Genomic DNA, 21,514 nt, shown 5'->3' with positions numbered 1-21,514 from the left:
CTTTTTAAGGCTGTGTAAACAAAATTGACTCGACTTGATGATATCACGAATCCTCCATTTTGCGCTGCTGAGCCACAGATCAGACTTCTGACAGAAGTTCGCCTCATCAGAGTCACGCCATGTCGGCACAAAATGGATGCCACGCAGCTCGAAAACGCTGCCGCTGAGGCAGAGCGAATCAGCTCATCATCATTAGCAAAACATGGTCTGTGACAGCCTGAGTGACTCTCCAAGACAATTAGCCCCAAAGTCAATGAGGGAACTTATTGTGAAGAGGATCTGGATTGGCAGTTAGGAAGTTGCGTTTCTGATTTGGGTAGGTGTGAGTGAGTACAGGGTAGGAGGAGTGTGTGTGTGTGTGTGTGTGTGTGTGTGTGTGTTTTTTGTGTCCAAGGTTGATTTAAAGCATAAAAAGATTAAGAAAGCAAGAGGACAGAGAGAAAAAAGACAAAAAAATGTGTCGGATTACTATGTAAAACAAAATTTCACAGAACTTTCTGTGAGTGCATGTGTGCTTGTTGTTTGCATGCGTGTGTGTGCATTTGTCTACATATTATACACACACACACACACACACACACAAACCTTCGCCTCATAATTGGGATTCACTTGTTTCCCCCTTCTTTTCTAATTGCTTTTGTCACATGCGTCCTCTGCTGCCCTCCGCAGCGCTTGATGACTAACCTGTTTTGGCTAAAAGCGCCCCGTGAGTTAATTTGACCCGACCCGACCTGGCGTGACTCGTCCCCGCCGCGCGTCCGGGAGCGCCGCGCGGGTACCTACCACGGTCTGGAAGCACGAGTGGAGGTGCGTGAGGAAGGGCGGCTTGTCCTGCTGGGCCAGGACGCGCTTCTCCACCATGGTGCACTCCACGTCGTCGTCCTGGATCACCACGTCCTTCTTCAGGATCTTGATGGCGTACAGCTCCTCGGAGGCCTTCATCTCGGCCAGCATGACCTTCGGAGACAGAGGGAGGGGGGGGGGAGAGAGAGGAAGAGAGAGAGAGAAAGAGAGAGAGAGAGAGAGAGAGAGAGGAGGGTAGGAAAAGTGGAGTTGATCTCACATTGATTCAATCCATCCATTCCAAACTGAGGTAATTCTTTTGTTGTTGTTGATAGTTTTTGTTCTCTCCTTTTCACAATAAAAGCCCCCCGAGCGAGCCGTTCTGTATCGTATGGAGACAATGTCCTGCCAAACTCCATTCAAAAATCGGATAATTTAATGATACTTTATGTACTGACAAACATACATGGCAGGTAGAACATGATGTAAGACCTTGTAGAAATAATTGGGGTCTTCTGGTAAATTCGGCAGATAAATGATCTACCCAGTAGCACTTTATATCAACAGAATCTTATTTTTATTTATTTATCCTCTTTTATAATTGGTTCACACTTTGGTGAATAGGTGAAAGGTTGAATAAATGTGCGGGTCTACATGTTCACGCGTCTGTGAAGCTTCATCTGCATGTATTTGTGTGTAACATTACCCCCCCTTCCCCCTTTCCCCTTTCCCCCGCTCTCCCACCTTCCCGAAGCTGCCTTTCCCCAGCACAGCCAGGAAGCTGAAGTCGTTCAGCTTGACCCGGTCCAGGTTGTTGGAGGGCAGCAGGCCGGAGCGGTTGTCGTCCGTCGGGGTGATCACCTTCTTGGTGGGGCCTAGCTTGGCTTTCTGCACTCCGGGGGACAAGGGGAAGAGAGACACGGAGTGAGAAACACAACGAACTGGCAGAGATTCACACAGTACAGCTACAAACGCAAGAATGGCTGCACGCACATGTGACTTAAAGCTGCACTATGTAGTTTGGCTGAGAAAAAAACAATTCCTAATTATGATATGCAAAAATCTTTGAGATATAGTGAACCAATGGTAAACTTAGGACAAGCTTCTTTGCGTTGGATTCTTCTTTGTAAATGTAGTGAGAAGGCGGGACCTCGATAGGGCAACAGCTCCAGTTTCCCTCCTTGATCCTTTAATTTTTCCACCACTACAGTAATTGCATAGGTTTGAATTACATTCCTAAAATGACACAGGACAGCTTTAAGTGTTCCATTTACCTCTATGTGCACTCACACACTGCTGACTCACAGCCATACTGTACAACGATTCATACAGCAGAACTCAAAAGTAATGGAGTGGAATGAAACTGAACTGTGGTGCCATTTTGTATGTCTTGTGTTGATGCAAGTGAATCACTGGTTTACCTCCATTTTCTCCCAACAAGATGGATGCATGGCCACTGATGTTAAAAGGGCTACTTTTACCTTTTGACTTTTTGTCGGTTAGTCTTCTTGTCATATATTGTCCTAAAGTTTTCCAGCTATGGCTTTGTTAACGCTGGAAGCAATCCTCACTGAAACCAATGGGGAAGCTTGCAGCTAGCATTGCTCCAAGGTTTCCATGAGGAACCGTTTCTGAAGAAGCCCAAACTACTCAAAATGTCAAAGTAACCCTTTAATAATCTCCTTCAGACTGAGGCCCAGCATCAGTGGTCTGGTCACACTGCTACATACACTTATGCATGTATACCGTTATATACAGCAACTACATCTGTTCATTGGTGGACACTTTTATCCAATATTATCTCCTGCAAAACACATGTTGAAGACGCCCCATCAGAACTGGAAACAGGCATTGAAATCGCTTCTCTTGCATTTCCTCGTTTGGTAAAGGCAAAGTTAAAAAGAGAAAAATACATTTCTATTGTTGTGATCGCACCGGACCAAACCGATGATTTTTAGGTGACACTTGCAAAGAAAAAAGAACGATGAGGATGATACCATTACTGCACATGCACCTCCAGACCAAATAAGTCTCCATCATGTTGAACGGGATTCTCCACTGTGAGTTTCCTTCATGCCAAAGTCATGCTCAATTTCCCAAGAAGGGCAAGATGCTCCTAGAAGGCGTCTAGAAAACTACAGTGCCTCACCCTGAAATACACACACACACACACACTTTCATGACTTTCTTAATGCTATAAGCAAAGATAAAAAAAAAAAAGTGATTATCCGTACGTTTCGCTGTCTCTCCACACAAACACCCCACAATGCCACGTCCAGTATTCACACACAGCCAAGGCCAAACAGAGATCCAAACCCATGCTGAACCTCAACATCACACCTCTAATCTACCGACACACACTACACAAGAGGGATGATAGTGCGGTAAACTGTGGATTTCCCTCACTTTTTCCTGACAATCTAGGGTTATAGAAGATGCATATCAAAATTTTATCCCAAGCAGTCCACTCTGTCATCTATATCTTCTTTATCATCGCTGACTATTGCAATTGATGGTAAAAAAAAACCCAACGACATCCATTGGAAATGCTTTGGCAATGCTTCACCAAAGTTTGGTTTTATGGGGAAAATAATATGACTCAACAGCAACAGAGACAGAGAAGGCTTGTGTGCTTTCTCATATGCAATGGAAGAGCAAGATCAGACAGTACTACACTTGATATGCTGAATTTAAATTGGATAAATGATGAGGAAGTGACAGGTTGTTTCACGTTGCTGTGCGAAGAAATTGTTTTTCAGACTGTCAAAATCTTCAAATTCTTTCAAATGCTTTTATTCATAAACCATCGGTCCAAACTGTGATTCATTGTCAGAAAGGGATTAAATGGAATATTTGGAATAGCCAATCATACTGGCATGAATCAAGCTCTAGTTCTTTCTTGTCTATGTGGGAGGATGACTCTCTCTCGCTCTTAAGACATTTCAGGATGCTCAGTCTATTCTACATGGTTATGGATCCTGTTGCCAAAAGTGACGCCCAAAATGAGAAAAAATGGGCGTCATCCAATAATAACTGGTGTGACACAAGTCCCAGTTTACGGCATCATGTCACATTTCACCTTAAGCAATTACGAAGTGTTCCAACTTATTTACTAGCAGTCTGAATGAGAACGGATGTGGAGCAGCTTTAGTTTGGTTAATGGCGTCTACCATAGTCTGCTACTAACAGCGGAGAGCGGCCAAGCAGAGCAGACCACACCAAACCACAGCACACCTGTAAGCTTTAGCCAATGAAAAGAGCCTGGCCGAGCCGAGCCGAGCCGAGCCGAGCCGAGCAGCCTTACTTCCTTCCTCTCAGACGCACCTGATCAGAGTCTTCCGCAACTGCCCGGTCCTGAAACCACAGGGAGAAGGGAGCCAAAATGGCCGACTCACTCAGAGCACTTGATAACACACCGACGGAGCGGCTGTAGGCTCGAGCCGACTCACTCGTGACACTTTAACACACAAACAGGCAGGAGGTGAACCACAGTGGCCGGCTCACTCATTCACACACACATACACACACTCACACACACACACAGAAGAGTACTGGTGGACCTGAATCAAGCTTTACTTTGAAACTGGCATTTATTTCTGCACAAATTTCTAGTCACAAATAGATGAAACACATTTTCTAAAAGAGCGTGTGTGCTTGTGAGCGCAGTGCAGTATGAGTTTACATTGTCGTTGTTTGTTTACATACACTATAACTCCACTGGTATAGTGCACAGTATGATTTGAAGAAAGAATAAAGTTGAAAAACTGGAAATAAAGTCAGAAATTAAGAAAGAAAGTAAGAAAGCAAGCAAGCAAGAAAGAAAGAAAGTACAAAAGAAAGAACCAACAAACAAACAAACAAAAACTACCATAACAAGCAACATGAAACATGTATGGAGAATAAATGAGGAAGAGCGGGTTATACCTTTAAAATAGGAACAGTGTGAAGTAGTTATGAAGATGACAATGTTAAGGTGAAAGAATAATAAGAAGTAGCAGAAATACAAGGACAAAGGCCTAGTAAGTTCACACACACACACACACACACACATACACACACTGGCTGTGTATTTAAGTGCAATGGCGACATCTAGTGGTCATGTTGGGTTTCTGTATGCATTAAGTGTGTATTACACAGTCTAGGGTTACAAATAGAGATGCTCTCCAGGTAGATGAAGTAGAAAATATGGCAGGTGAATGAGAAGATCAAAAGAAAAAAGAAACATGGCCACTCACTTCTAGGTTAGACACAGAAAGACATGGACAGCGAGGTTAGAACACACACACACACACACACACACACACACAGAGACAGGCAGGTGATCCAGATATACAACACATAGACACAAACACACACAGATACACAGACAGGAACTGTGAGCATGACGGTGTCAGCATTTACTAACAATCCCCCTTTTGTTGACAGGAAAACCTCTGAAGAAGAACCCTCTATCTGAAGAAAGACAGAAAGAGAGAAAGAAAGGAAGAAAGAAAGAAAGAAAGAAAGAAAGGAAGAAAGAAAGCAAGAAAGAAAGAGAGAAAGAAAGAAAGAAAGAAAGAATGAGAAATAACTGTGGCATCTAATCTCCTCCCACAAATGCCTTTCCCCAAGGTGCTCAAAGAAATTATCCCTCTGTAATTAATCTTTTTTTTTTTTTTTTTTTCCATTTTCATAATCCAACTCTCTTAATTTATACTGAAGTGCCAAAATGCCAGCAATTTCATTTCCAGGCACATTTAAATCACATTGGGATGGCTGGGCAGTGTCTATTCTGAGGGAAAGTAGCCATAAGGCACAGACAATGATTGATTGGAGAAATATCACTTTGCTTTTTTTCCTTTCTTTTCTTTCGCTGATCCCCGCCCCACACCCAGAACAAATTGTTAGTAAATTTGATCTATTTGCAGTAGCCTGGAACCACATACAAATGATCAGAGAAGAGGAGTGGAGGCGCGGAGGAACAAATCACCACGACAAGTGAAGAGAGGAGAGGAGAGGAGAGGAGAAGAGAGGAGAGGAGAGGAGAGGAGAGCTACCTTTAGGTGATAGTTAATTTGGCAGTCCTGAGAGTGAGAGGGCAAGGGGAGGGGAGGAGGGAGGGGAGAGAGAGAGGAGGAGAGAAACTCTGGCGTTAGATCAGACAAGACAAAAAGGATGAAGAGGCATTTCGTAGGTCTCACCAAGCACACAGGAGAGAGCGGGAAGCTAGGGGAAGAAAGGGAGAGAAAGAACCACAGAGGGGGGGGTTCATGGAGAGGCAAAAGGAGAAAGACGATAGAGGTTGAGACATTCTCCAGACCATAAAGTCCAAAACAGATACAATAAAGACAACAGGATCAAACTTGTTGATCCCTAGAGACCCTCCAACTCTTCAAATGAAAATGATCGAAAGTGAATGTGTATTTTTCATGAATCATGTTTAATAGGTTATGTTTTAGGGTTGCAGTTGTTCTGCAGAGGAGAGAGAACTGGACTGATGAACAAGGAGACACACTAACAAAGGGTTGGTGATTCAGGCCTTACAAAAATATAAAAACATTCTATCTATAAGTCTGTAATGTAGTTAAGTTCTTAAGTTGTGCTTCTTAATAATTGGTCATTTTCAACCTGGACCCTATTTTCCCATCTATTTCCATTATAGTAATCGATTCTGACCAAAATCCCATCAGTTGCTTCACTATAGAGCAACTTGGATCTGCAATACAGTCCTATAGAGCCAATGGACTCCACAAATTAACCCCAAAAGCAACCAAAGGCATGTCTTCTTCAACACATTTATTGGTCACTCTGTAATGAGACATGTTGGTAAAAAGATTTCAATGAAAATGGTCTTAGTCATGCTCTTCTTGTATAGTTTTGACACTTTGAAGTTTGTAAAGTGTAAAGTAGTGCAAAATGTGGTGAAAGTCACATCATAAGGTCATAAACAGAAAATTGAAATACATCCATGTCTCATTACATCTCATCTCATTACATTGGGTGCTTTTGGGGTTGATTTCTGGAGGATCCATTGGCCCTATAGGACTGTATTGGGGGAGCTGCTGCACCCTGGTAAGCAAGACGCTGGCTGTGGAGCAGCTGATGAGATTTTGGTCAGAATCGATCGGTAGGATGGAAAATAATGGGGAAAGTAGGAAAGCTGGTAGGGAGACACAAGACACAAGAGAGAAGGTTGTGAAGGAAAAAAGGCTGAGGAGGAGAAAAGATTTTAGAGGAATTCACCTACTACTACCCACTACAATGTCTCTGGATACTTTCCTCTCTTCTATCCTATTCTGTAAGTCTTGTATATCTGTATCTGGTAAACTGGTAAACTTTTACAAATGACTGGAATCGTTGTTGTTCCTTGCGTATCAATGTAAAAACTCGAGTGAGATGAAACAGAGCATAACCTTTCTGAAATCACTTTGTGTGTGTGTTTATTTGTTTGTGTGTGTGTGTGTGTGTGTGTGGGCGTACTGCTGTCCCGCTGTGATGTCTGATATGTCATCGCAATGACGTGGGACTGACACTTCAAAAGCCTGGGGGGCTGTACTATTGTCTGACTAGTGTGTTTGTGTGTGTGTGTGTGTGTGTGAGCAGGGTGGAGGGCCAGCTGTTGAACTCTCAGCTGACAACTGACACACAAAGCACCGGCATCCTGACTCAGGACCATAATGCATCAGGCCACGGCGTGTACGTATGTTGGCGACAGGTGTACCTCTTCTAAACCTGCTGTGACTTCCATCAGCACTACCATTCTCCTGTTTTCTCTGTCTTCCCTCATCTTCTCATCCCTCTATCCTCTTCTCGGGGGTGAGACACGTCACTCCTGTATACCTGGACGCTATCAAGCTTCATTATGGTTTACTTGAGAAAATCGTTTTCTATAAACCACGTCTGTGAGGAAATAAAAATGACCTGTAGAGAACATGCGGGAGAAACGCACACGAAGACACATTGGTCATTACCTGTGCATTCAGGCTGCTTTCACCTCAAGCAACCTGTCCCCGAAAGTCTATTCATTGGCTATGACCGATGGTCCATTCAAAAGCTTAACTTTATCATTACATCATAGGCACTTCACTTTTGGGCACTTAACCCATCAAAAAGACTAAAACTCTTTTGGACACTGACCAGTAAAAGGTCAGGCAACTGAAAATCTTTACTTTGTGCGCTTGGAATTCTAAGGTTCTATCTGTGCGGAGTGCAGTTCTAAGATGTTGAGCATCAAAGATTTGACATACCAGCCGGCAAAACTGTTAAGTGCTTTCTATCTTTTGAAACAACCGTCCTAGGTGATTAGCCTGAGTGATGATACATACAACAAGATGGGGGTTCAAAACACCCTCGGCCTTGCGTCATATAACCAAGTCTTCAAATAATTAAGTTGTCAAACAACCACTGGGATGAAAACGCCTCTGTAGATCATAAGACATCTGTCGGCACACTTCCATTTCAAAGAGATGCATCAGAGACTGTGGGTGGGCTGTGTTAGTTCAACACCAGACTGGAATCGCTCTGATGTAAGAACAAAACCCCTGTTTGCAGATGGGGAGGAGAAAGAAATTCTCCAGCGCAGGACGACCAAGAGCTGAGGAGGTCTTTGAAAGATGGGGCCGTCGCACCGTCATTTTTAATTTAACAGCACGTCCCGTCGCCATGGAGAACGCGTGACGGTCCGCGTATCATTTCCAGATGCTGCCGGACACGCTTGCTTTAGAGCTGAAGACGTGGATAAGCAAAGAGATCCATTTATAGTGGATGAAGGGAAGAAGTTGTCGGGATTTAATTAAATGAGATGAATGCAGTCGGAGTGGCTCAGGAAAGATGCCGCCAGGCTTCAAGGGCTTAGTATGATAAGTGGTCTTAAGTACCGACCTAGGTGTGACAAATGTGTCGATTACGGATGTACCGCATCGACTACAATGGTGACTCAAACGTAATCGCATATAGACAAAGACCGGAACATTTCTCACATGTTACCCAACAGAAAAGACTCTTAGACAAGCGACCTTGGATGAGAGAGAAAAAGAAAGTATTTCCATTTTTTTTATTTTCCAACAAGTATCAGAATTGAGGAACTGTAATATAATTGTACACACTCTAGAGAAGACACCAAGTCGATTGTCACCTCAGAATTCTGACAAAATATTAGATCTATCATTAAAAATAGATTAACAAATCAATACATAGATAGATAGATAGATAGATAGATAGATAGATAGATAGATAGATAGATTGATAGATAGACATGTTAATTGGCTCAAAGCAGGAGTTTCCAGATTAGCCAAAGACAGTATGTTGTTTATTCCAGCCCGACCCTCACCTCAAATTTCTGTCTCAGCTCCTCGTTCCCATCATCCTCCTCTGAGATGGGCACATTGTAGTACTCCCCCTCCTCCTGGCACAACATCTTATACCTGGAAGAGAGAGACAGAGAGAGAGGGAAGACAGAGAGAGAGAGAGACAGCTGATTTATCTTTCTACCCTCCCTTCGTCTTTTCTCCCCCGTCCACTGATTTATACCCGCTTGGCCTGGAGATGCAGCTCATCATAAACCGATAGTCTCTTTGGCTCCAGTGAATTTGGCACCATCTCTAGTGTTGACACACATCGTCATGACATACATCACAGTGTTTATGAACCAGGGTTAAGAGGAGGCAGCTCAAAGCAGACCTGAAGCCGGTCGTCAATTAAATAAGTGCCGAACGGGAAACTTTTGCACCTTTGGGGCAAAGCTGGTGGTGCCCTTGTTCCAGACAGCCATCGATCAGTGCCAGGGAAGTCACTGGATAAAGTCTAGACCATAACTTGACCTAATGTTTACTCCAAAGGGGGGTGTGAAATGTGCAACCTGGGATGTCAGCTGTGATTTATGAGGTGTTTTTTTTTTTGTTTGTTTGCCAGCATGGGTGCAAAGAGGCAACGGAGATAAAGATTATAAATTGCCAATACTTAACTGTACTTTTGTTTCTGGGTGCTGGTGCTATTACTGCCTGTTATGGCTACTATGGTCACTATTACTGTTAGTACTGGCAGCACAAACATCATTATATTTATCACATTATTACATTATTGTTTTATCACCTTATAGAACGGATAGTCTGATTGGCTGAGTCAAGGTGGTGTTGATGGTACAGATGGTGCTGGCAATGATGGTGGGGATAGTGAGGATGATGGTGGGGATTACAATGCGATGTTGCGTAATGCTGCTGTTGCAGAAAAAACATGTGACTTTTGGTGTTTTTCATGGTCTTTTATGTGTTCAGTGAGTTTCATAGCCGGTGGGAAAACCCACTGTATAATTTTCAAACAATATATGAGGGTCAATGAGGAAATCAGACACACGGTTCTGTCCACCAACAGTGATTACGGAAGTGAGTCTTACCAGCCACAGACAGGAGCCTTCATGAGCTCCGACACGCCGAAGGAAAGCGCTCCCATAAAGTCATTCCTGGTGGTCCGGTCCCAGTCCCACACCTCCACCGACAGCCTGCGGTCCTTATCTGTAGGCTTCAGCTTGCTGTGCGACACACAGATGGCACATGTACACATTATTCAAGGTACATCAGTTCAAATTTCAATCAAAAAAATACCTAAGAGCTGTTAAGAATATAAACTATAAACTGTTTTTGCAAAGAACTCTGTAAGCACTGTAATGTTGTGAATGAAAGTGCTACCTAGTTATTATTATTATTGGCAGTAGTATTAGTAGTAGTAGCAGTAATAGTGGTAGTAGTAGTAGTAATAGCAGTCATGATAGTAGTAGTAGTAGTAGTAGTAGTAGTGTTTGTAGTGTTTTATGTAATGATGACATTATATTTAGAGTAATCATAATACCATATAATAAATATCCAAAAAGAATAGGGGGACAGCAACAAAAATATGATCAAATGACATCACAGTTAATACATGATAATAACCGAGTGGGCCTGCTGTAGGACGCAGCCTATGGACGACACCAGCTAATTCACTCACAAATTAAAGCTCTCATTCCAGGTGGGGTTGAGGCTGGAGCGGATGGTTTTGGTCTTCTGCTTGGTCTCATTTTTAGGGTCTGGTATGAGCTTGAGCTTGACGTAGGGATCAGACAGGCCGTTGGGGTCCATGGGGATCATGTTCCTGCCTTCACCCACTGAGGGAGGACACAACAAAGGGAGGGAAAGTGTTACCTTGTGCATGCACAGAGGCACAGGTGAAGTGCCTAGAGCATTGCTAATATGTTACACTGGCTCTGAAAAAGCTGTGGTTTGCTGTCACTGCTTACTAGGAGAGATTCAAAATGAAAGCACAGTAACAGCCAGTGAGCATTGTGCCATATAGGTAGCAAATGCATGAAATGTTATGTGTTGCTGCGATTTGAAAGTGTAAACTGTGTCAATGCTTAAGCAGGGGCAGACTCTTTCCTTATGCTCCTGTGTTTAGCATTTAAGTAAACAAGGACACGCCAGGGACATTAGCACTTCATTAGCCCTGGGCCATGGAGCACCGCCAGACCTGGGCTACAGTACAGCACATACACACACAGAAATCAGTACACACACACACACACACATAAACATAAATCACTGCACATACAAGTGTAAATGAGTGCGCACGTACACATACACTACACGGATCTATGCACATACAGACCATACATGTGCCCGCAAAGGACATTGCGTGCACACATATATTTGTGCCCACACACACACACACACACACACACACACGCATCTACACACCAATGCACACAGTATCCCCACAGGGACTGGGTGAATGCCTGCCTGCCATGCCTGGCTACCCCTCGGGCCCCCAGAGACCCCAGAAATCTCTCCATGTGGCCCTGTCAGTCACACTACAGCGGCGGCCCAAGTGGCGAAGATGATGTCTGACCTTTGACCTGGAAGTGAAAGCGCTAAGTGACTGCTGTGAGACTGCGAGACGTAGGCTAACTGCTGAGCCGCTGGTAAAGCCTTTTTGTTACAAATTGGGAGGACGCAATATGATAAGCCATGGGCAGAGAGCGAGAGAGAGAGAGAGAGAGAGAGAGAGGCAAGGCAAGCTTTATTTATATAGCACATTTCATACACAAGGCAAATACAATGTGCTTCACATAAAACTGTGATAGAAAAAAATACGTAAAATTACATTAAAAACGAAAGAAAGAAAGATATTGAGCAGTCAGTCTCACACTGGTGACACCTCTGGTCAGCCAGTATAACTTCTCTGAGTGACTCCCTCAATTTTTCCTCTCAAAAGGAAATCAATTTTGATGAGAGAGAGAGAGAGAGAGAGAGAGAGAGAGAGAGAGAGAGAGAGAGAGAGAGAGAGAGAGACAGAGAGAGAGAGCATATGCTTGAGGGGCAGGAAGGTTTCTTTGATGTACCGTCACATATGTTCAGTTATAAATCAGAAAATGGCATTAGAATGTCCATCATGTGCACACGACATTAACTATCTTCCTACAACACCTTCCTCATACCGAGTTGCGCCCTGCTTTGCACAACCCATGTCCCAACTGCCTCGAGGCTTACACATCTCCCTTGCACTAAGTCTCCTCCGCTTCATCATCTCCAATTCAATACGCAAACTCAATAAGGGAGCACGGAAACAGCAGGTGGTCCCCAATGTTTTGTGCATTCGCTGTAAGGCGTGCGGCATCCCTCACAAACCAGCTGGCTGCGCGGGCTCGCACTGTAGGCTGAATTATAGGTCTGCCTCGACTATTAATAGCCGCGGGCCGGACGGAGCGCTCGGCGATTTACACCGCCGCACAATGAGGATGCGGAGGGCGTGATTCCACAGTGTCTAGACGTCCGCGAGAGCAACGAGAAAATGACCACCGTTCACCACACACGATCACAATCTGCAGACAGCAAGCCAGTCCAATGTAAGCGACTGTATGGATGTCAATAAAGTAAGCTGTCCCCGGGTTTGTATTCAAAAATTCGGTCACACTTTGCATGAGTTCTGGTTTATCTCACATGCGCATAAGGTTTTCCCATCACATCGCTCTATCATGATGCGGTGTGCTAACAGTGGCATTGGATTCAATACTGTCAGAACAGATGCACAACATCTGAAGGAGAGTTTCATAAATCCGCACACCATATTCATGGATACCGATCCGATCTATATGCCCCAGCTTTCTTTAGGCGTCCGTGTGCTACTGGGCTTTGAAGTGGAGCTGTACTGTTATGTCGATTTATTGAGCGAACCAAAGCTCCCGCTCGCGTGTTTGTGTTTTCAACTTTCACATTTTTCGGCCCAGAAAGCTCCTTCTCCGGCTTTCGACTTTGCAACATTGCAAAAGGTCAGGTTTTGAATATTTAACACGTAGCCCCAAAAAAAACGACGTATGCAAAGTCCCGGCACCCACATGACCTTTTGAGAAAAGGCCTCGAAACAGACTTGCAAAGGGACATTGTTCAGCGGCAGGTGTTGTGTTTTGAGTGTTGCGTGCGTGTGTGTGTTTGTGTGTGTGTGATTCAGTGGTCACGCTAGTTGTGGGTAATACCATTTGCCTGCATTATCATCTTCATCATATTCCCAGAATATTTGGCTCCTGTACAATGATGACTGTGGCTTTAAATAATCAGTTGACCTCTGACTGAAGCAGCCAAGCCATTCAAATCAAATGAAAATATCTGAGTTTTGAAGATACAAAGATATTTTCTGCAAAGCATGTTAGGCTATTTAACACTCCTTCAGTATTACAGTCTGTGCTGCCAGAACTGCTGCTAGAATATCAGGAAATCTATAGCTCACCAACTGTAAATTGCACAACTCTCTCATGCTATATAACTCTGTCAATATACCTTGAGGGCATTTGAGTGTGTGGGCTGTGCTTGTACCTGCCGTGTGTCTTCAGCTTCGCCCAGACCAGCAGGTGATGTGCTTATCGACTGCGAACCGGTCTCCTCCAGCCACTGAAATCAATTTAAAGTGCGCTTCCGGTCGCGGCCAGCAGGGGGAAATCTAGACTATCTAATCGAGCTTTGCTGTGCCTGTGCTTTTCCAGCGACACAGCTGTAATTATATGGCTTCACCTCCTCTCAGCCGTACAAGATGAATGGGTTTGTGTGTGTGTGTGTGTGTGTGTGTGTGTGTGCGGTTCTTCTCTCGTAACCGGGGAGGAGTGAAGCTGCCAATCAAAATGATCTGGGGTTTTGAGAATTCCGGCTCGGAAAAGAGGCTGGAGAAACCGTCTGACTATCCTTTCCCCACTGCACTTTAGGGAGCATCTTAATGTCTTCACCAGCGGTGTTAAGCAAAAGGAAAAAAAAAGCTCTCAGAGACCTTTCTGCCAGGTTTCTGCTGGACCGGATTCTGTATGTAAAAGTCGAGTCAAATCAAGCTGATTTGTAAAGCCCTTAAGCACACATTTTGTAGTGTAGTGTGTGGATGTGTGTCATGTATCTGTGTGTATGTCAGTTTGTTTCACTTGGAGACACATGCACACACACTGACACACACACACACACACAAGAACAACTTGTTGACATCTGGCACCTTAAAAAGGGAATGTAGAAAACCCAAGCTAAGCTGGACAGCCACCAAACATCATGTACATTACTAGCAGATGAAGGACTTCTCTCCCTCCTGCAATCTAAAATTACAACTGAGCTTTACTGAATTTATTACTGTTAATCAGTGTAACTAGGTTTTTATTCATTATTCACAGCTGATTGTCTCTTCAACCCCGTCCTTACTGAGGTTCTACTGCTGACTGTTAGAATTTTTAATCCTTTTTATTGCTCCTATTTCTCTTCCCATGTCTGGACTTTCTAGGCCTTTCTTCTACTTCTTTAGTTCACTGGTCATTTCGGATTCCTGCGTACCATTTGGAAAACGTATTGCACACGCTCCGATGCAGAATAAATCTGCCTGGGCTAAATACTTAGTTAAGCATCGCACAAAGTCTAGGCCAATAAATACCTGAATCTGGACTTGTAAAATTCATAGAGCTCTCTAACCTGCGCTGTTGGAGAAATAGATCACAGGTCTGCAGGGGAAAATAAGTCTGAAAAAGTCAAAGTCTGCATTTTTCATGATCTGAAAAAGGCCAGCCGACCAAATCGTTGACTCAATTAGGAAGCACTCCTCTGCATTTCTGTTTTGCAAAACCGAGTTATCGGCTGGAAAATTGTTTAAAGGGTGATGTAACTCGAGCTAACTCGGTAGGAAAGAAGGACGGAGGGGAGGAAAGAAAGAGTGAAAGAAACAAAGACGGAAAGAAAACGCAAACAAAAGACAGAAGTGAAGGGAGGCCGAGGCGTGAGTTTAAATGTGTGTGTCGTGCCGAGGAGAGGGGAGAGGGGGAGGGGGAGGGGGAGGGGGAGGGGAGGCAGGACAGAGGCGACAGACTGGGAATACCAATGACATGACTTCTGGGAGTCTGGCAGCAGAGAGCACACTGCCAACAAAGTTCGGCCATTCTCTGTCTAGAAGTCCCGCTGAGACACGGAGAGAGGGAGGGAAGGAAGACAGACAGGTAGAGGGAGGAGGAGGAGGGAGTCTGTGTGTGTGTATGTGCAGGTGTTAAAATGACAGGAGAGGTGTAGCCGCAGAGGTGATTCTTAACAAAATGTCATCCATTCAGGAACTATTGAGATTTACTATATTATGAACACAAAAAAATCTATCACTGCTGTTTCCAAAAGGTCAACAAAATAACATTACACCACAAATGCAGTTTCTCTGGTTATGTTATTAGTTCAGTTGTGGTTGGAGCCAAATGCACCTATACCGCTTATAGGCCTACATATATAGAACTTAATGTTCAAATTTGCTAAATATATATAATTGCAAAATATAAATAGTATAAAGTAAAGCTTCTGCACACCTGGGAAGCAAGTGACAGGTGCATAGGAGAAAACTGTAGTCCAGAAAACAAGAAAAAGGATAGGATCATTTATTAAAACATTTCAGTCCGGAAGACCTGTGTCAGTGTGTGTGAGTTTTTTCTTGTTTTTTGGAAATAAGTAATTTTATGAATTTCTATAAATGTATATTTTTTAAGTCAAATAATAGAATCGTTTTAGAAATCATCATCATTTTAGAAAGAAATGAAAAGACGCAGAAGCAGCTTTTGCACTATATTTTCATTGTTATTTTATACGTAAAAAGTCAGCAGACTGCAGGAAATAATGTGTCTTAGCTTTGAAAAATCTTTGGACTCTCGAGGTTGGCAAGTGCGATCCAAGCGAGTCTGACATACTGCGATGTATTGTCAGCGGCTTAGCTTGTTTCTCTAGGACGTGAAGCATTTTCTCCATGAGGGAAACCCCATCAGCTGTCAAGTTACTGTACAGGACGCAAGTGGGTCTGAGTGTGGATATTACAACATCCACTCCTCCGCCGCTACAAGGTCTCATACGATCCACACCGAACGCACAAAGCCTTGTTTATTCTCAGCTGACATTAGGTGAGGTCAGCCGTGTTTGCACTCCGCCTCCCTGGGTAAACAAGGCCCATAAACCTTAAACCTCCAGTTTCGCTCTCCACCCACCCCGTCTGTGTCCCTTCTTTGAAAACCCACTCCGCAAAAGACTGCGCCAGAAAAAAACAACATGATTCATTAGCGAGTATGACTGTATGCTTTGTAACGCAATGTTACATGGAAATGATTCATGCCGAACGCTCAGAGGCTTTCCTTCAGGATTCCTCTCTGAAGTGGAACAAGTTCTTTAGTTCTTCAAATCTTACTTCTGTCTAATGCAAATCAACTTGACAAATATCGTGGCAAAGTGACAATATCTTGCTACTGGTGGAGTGATCCAACATATTTCAATAAAAGGTCACATGTTTTAAGAAAATTCAAGTGAAATGATCTTTTTCTTTTTTTAGTTAAACAAGATAAGAACAAAATACTTGTTAAGATGGTGCAGCAATGCCAGTACTTCAAGTGTTCACAAATACATACATATTTTGTATCTGTATAAACCTTGTAGAGATGCCCAATATACTTTTCAAATTCAATACATACTGTATTGGGATTTAGTTTGAATTTCAAACATTCCCTGCTCACCTATAAACACCATTTCCAAGGACCTTTAAGAGAGTCCATTCCCTCCGATATAAGGCTTTACTGTGTACAGAGAGTAATAAAGCACTTGGGGCTGCATGGTTAGGTTATGATATTAATATTAATATTGTGGCCATGATTATTTACATTTATTAGTGTCCATGGTTTAAGGAACACATTATATCAACATATTTCCATTCCATTTCTATATTTTTTACATCTACGGTTGGTTTCAATATTTAATATTCTGTGTTATAAATTGCATATATCTTGCTATTTGTATATTTTCTCACTTATCTCATACTGCATATATTTTCATATCTTTGGTAGCGCACATGTAAACCTGGCTACATCATAGCGTCATTATGCATACCATCGTAATGCTGTAGTTCATTTTTTCACAAATTCATTCATACATTTCTACTTAACATGCAGTGGTGAAATTGTCAGTTGCATTATTTTTAATAGCTCCATTTGCATTTGTCTTTTCCCTTGTGCTGTATCACTTTTGTTGCTGCAACATATTTCCCCACATCGATCATTCAAGTTTCATCTTATGTTATTAATTGTGGAAACTGAAATCATAATACATGATTACACATTATTAACTGTGCAGCGCTAAAGCTATCATGGTCTTGTTTTCTGCTGGACTGTGTAGGGTTGTGACTGACTGATGGTGTGGGTGTGAAAACAACAATAAGGGCTCTATGGCAGCTAGTCCCGGTCAGTCTCTACTGACCCCTACACACACACACCCTCTGTGTCTGGCATTATGCAACCTCACTGGCTTTCACATGCAGTGAGGATGACTCTAACAGGAATACACAGAGGTTTTGGCCCGTTGGTCAACTTAACAGTTAAGTGATGAGAACATAAACTCCAAAAGTGGATTTTTCGCTCCAGTGCAACACTTCAGCATGCACTATGTTGAGTGATAGTAGGCTCCATGCTAACACTAACATACACTATGAGTGATAGTACGTGACTAGCATTATCTCTAAAGTGAGAAAATGAGAACTTGTAGCAGAAGCTAAATGGTAAGTATGGTTTGGGGTTTTTTTTATTGGATATTGGTAACATCTACACAAAATGTGATAAAAATATATTGTTCTGAACTACTAGGGACTACTTTCCCTGTGGACTCTCTTCCCACAGCACTAGGACTGTGAGTTGTTCTGTTTCCTTAGAAGTGAACATGGTGGGCGATGGGAGACTGTTGTGCAGCTAAAAATCACTGCCCAGTGGATGAATACATAGCTGCTCACCAGAAATAGTTCCACCAATAAAACAGCTATATTGAGTTAAAGATATACTGTATATTTTATTTAAATGTATGAATCTAAATGACATATAATAAAAACCACTGACAACATTTTATTACTAAAAGGTCAGTCTTCTTACTTTGGAAAATGCTAGTGGCCTACTATCACTCAACATAGTGTATGCTAAAGTGTTGGAGCACCGGAGCCAACAATCTACCAGGGACACAATGATTTTGATGTCTATGTTCTCAACAAATGTGAACTCAATTAGATTACTTTCTACAGCAATATTTTTCATAATAATATATATGATGTATCAGCAATATAACACAAGAAAACAGCTGCATAACCGAGGTTGTGACTACAGAACATGAAGCCAGCAGAAACCGCTGCTCCAGTGGCCCTGGTCCTGCCAAAGCCCTGCAGTGGAAAAAGTGTTGGCACTGGTACCAATGCCAGCGCTGTCAGCTGCTCCATCTCAACTCTGATTCATAGGGGAAAATAATAATAGCCGGGTTTTAAGTCATTTTTCTCTTTGGCAAGAAACTGTAGGCTATTCTGCGTAATGACTCAGACACTGCTACTGCACAGGCGTGGAAATTACCATAAGAAAAAGGTGTGCAGAGTGGAAGCAATGGCGGTAAGTAAATTGCCTTCACGTCGCGGAGCAGTGATGAGCAATTGGCAACACACAGGCTGTGTCCAAAACCCCAGATTGATTCCGACTGGCATGTGTGGGAATTTTTCAATTTCGCCTTCCGGTAAATCCACCTCGGACTGCGAGAGCCAACGCAGGGAAAGGCAGAATACGCTTACTGATTTATTGATGGGTTGATTGAGTGAGCAAATTGCTGGGAATGTGGATGCGATTAGGAGAGGACAAAGTGCCTCTGTGGATCTGGAGGCAGCTGGCTCGCAACAGCGGCGCAGAAAACAGCGTATTGATGAGGAGCATGCAGATATTCAATTAAAGACTTCCATGATAAAAGTAAGTGGGGGGGGGGGGGGGGACCTCTGACATTTCAATGATAAATGAACTCAGCTGAACGCGGTAAAAGAGAGAGAGACAGAGAGAGAGAGAGAGAGAGAGAGCGAGAGAGAGAGAGACAGATGAAGTACTAGGTATGGGGGGAAAACAGTGGGGAAACCTGGTGTCTTTGCAGGCTATGGTCAATTCTCCCTCTCTCTCTCTCTCTCTCTCTCTCTCTCTCTCTCTCTCTCCATTAGAATAAAACACCTTGTTTTTGAACTGTCTGACTTCATACCAAGCTAACCATGTTACTCTAAGTTGATTAATTATTGATGAAATATCAGGGCCCCTACATGAGTTTATTACAGTACTAGACTTCTAGGTAAATGCATTGAAAATATACTGTATGATGACAAGTCTGAGCACTTTTACCAATGCACAGGGTTTGGATGTAATTACATGTTGTGTTGTTAAACCTGGGTGAGCACCTCTGTAGACACCTGAGTGGAATGCTGGAGGACGGGAGGTCGGGTGACAGTGGGTGTGTCCACCCACAGATACTCTCACACTGTTAGATACCATCGATGTGTGATGTTATTTGGTGATATAGTATGGCAATTTACTTTTGTGGTGTATCCACTTTCCCTCAACCTGCCACGTCTACTTCTACATTCCAGCTAGTGATTTCCTACATTTCCCAGAATGCCTTTAAGACTAGCCCCGGAGTTGTGGCCGCACTGTGGTCTCTCTTCCTCTTCTACGATGGATTTCTCCCTGTATGATTGTTGAACATCTGTGCAGAACGGAGAGTCTAGAAAGAAGCTCTTTGATTCTGTGGGACTGACGCCAAAACCTGACATTTCCCGTTGACATTTTAGATCGCTGAGCAATTTTCTACTATCAAACTCCACCGGAAATATCTCGATGTGACCTGGTGTCTTCTATGTTTGCCCAGTTATAAGAAAAAATACACCAGGGATGGAGTGCTTTATTGCATCCCTGGACGGGGCCAGGGATGCAAGCTACATCACCAAAAGCTGCTTTCTAACAGTGTTTTAGACTTATCCCATCACATCTGTCTCATCGAATTAGAACCACTCCACTTCCAGCAGCTTCGACAGTAAATTCTGGTTTTCCCAGATCCACCCCCGCCTACAGTATACTGTATATCCGCTCTCAGCAAAACGATCGGACCTACACACACCTACGCCACACTGACACTGCACCTACTCTCGAACAACACAAGAACTCCCACAGCAGTTTTTATTCCACCAAATAACAGAGAAACATCGGGCCACGGGAGGAGGAGGAGGAGGAGGGCAATTAGGATAAAATGTAATGAAAAGGTTAAACAGAGAGAGAGAGCGAGAGAGAGAGAGAGAGGGGGGAAGTGAGGAGGAAAAAGAGAGAGCAGAGGGCTTGTTAAATGAGGCTTTTGCTGCAGAACTGGGTGAGTCAACGGGGGAGCGAAACGGAAATGTAATTATTACCACTGTCTTTCACACAGCCCCATAGGAGTAGCAGGCACGCACACACACACACACACACACACACACACACACACACACACATATACACAGAAGCGATGAGGATAAGAATAAATAAAAAAAAAGAGAGAATGTGGATAGCTTTCGGATATTAGACGCATCATATTATTGACTCAAACCTAATTCTGCTTTCCCCCTTTTTCCATGTCACTACCCAGCCGCTGCTATGGCTCTGCCTCCCACCAGGGCCTGAGTCAATGGACAATAGGTCCGCCGGGACAAGCGTGAGGGCGTGTTGTCTTCCCCAGCGGCACAGGGACAGAGGGGAGCTGTGTGTGTTCGCAGGAATGAAAGGTTAGCGAGCCCACTGCTGGTCCTCCGCCACGGGAAACAGGACTGGTTTTGTCCCTCCGAACAACAAAAACACATGCTTTCACTATTCGTCTCTCTGTCTGTCTTGTGTGTTTCCCCTGGCAGTCGTGTCATTTCCTATTGGACATTCTGGCTATACTGATGGAAGCTGTGTGTGTCTGATACTGTCACTGTAGATGTGTGTGTGTGTGTGTGTGTAGTAGGGGTTGGCAGGGGGATCCTTGCACGTCAGCTCCAGCTTAAAGCTAATCTTCCTTAAACAGCGAATCAAATGAGTTCAATAAACACTACAGCAGTTAGTCCATGGAAAAAAAAAAAAAAAAGCAGCATCAGCCGTGGAAAGAATTCACCGGAATACAAAGAAGGTATCAGTCTGGCGCTTTAGGCCCTTAAATCTCATTTGAACCCGCTTCCACTGTTTTGGGGCTTCTGAGGCAAATTATACATAAAAGGTCTCTGTTGAAGCCAAGCTCAACAGGTTCAATATCTCCAGCATGTGTTTTTCTGTGGAGTCAGATGGCTCCAATAAGCCTTATTGATTTATGACAAAGAGATAGGGGAGCTTGGGATCTGTGTGCACAGCTTGGCCTGCGTGTCTGAGCACAGTTATTATTGTAAACTAAAACGAAGACTATACAGAGGTGTTAAT

At 43.4% G+C, this 21,514-nt stretch overlaps 1 protein-coding gene across 1 annotated transcript in view; it reads right to left on the bottom strand.

Annotated features, from left to right (window-relative positions):
* LOC139652015 (protein kinase C alpha type-like) overlaps positions 1-21,514 on the bottom strand; it is a gene marked incomplete at its 3' end in the record, with an annotated part of 123,966 nt that overhangs the window by 4,704 nt on the left and 97,748 nt on the right. Inside the window, exons 6-10 of the mRNA XM_071528938.1 lie at positions 10,744-10,900; positions 10,154-10,288; positions 9,092-9,185; positions 1,528-1,671; positions 784-957 (exon numbers count right to left, since the gene is read on the bottom strand). Coding sequence (XP_071385039.1) covers positions 784-957; positions 1,528-1,671; positions 9,092-9,185; positions 10,154-10,288; positions 10,744-10,900 — 704 coding nt within the window. The remainder of the gene's footprint in view (positions 1-783; positions 958-1,527; positions 1,672-9,091; positions 9,186-10,153; positions 10,289-10,743; positions 10,901-21,514) is intronic.

The sequence above is a fragment of the Centroberyx affinis genome, unplaced genomic scaffold (genome assembly GCF_046629955.1).
Source record: "Centroberyx affinis isolate AG114_WGS23_722 - 3 ecotype Tasmania unplaced genomic scaffold, CSIRO-AGI_Caff_v1 ptg001740l_1, whole genome shotgun sequence".
Taxonomy (NCBI): domain Eukaryota; kingdom Metazoa; phylum Chordata; class Actinopteri; order Beryciformes; family Berycidae; genus Centroberyx; species Centroberyx affinis.
Note: the sequence above shows the minus strand (reverse complement) of the source record. Positions and strands in the feature narration are given on the sequence as shown.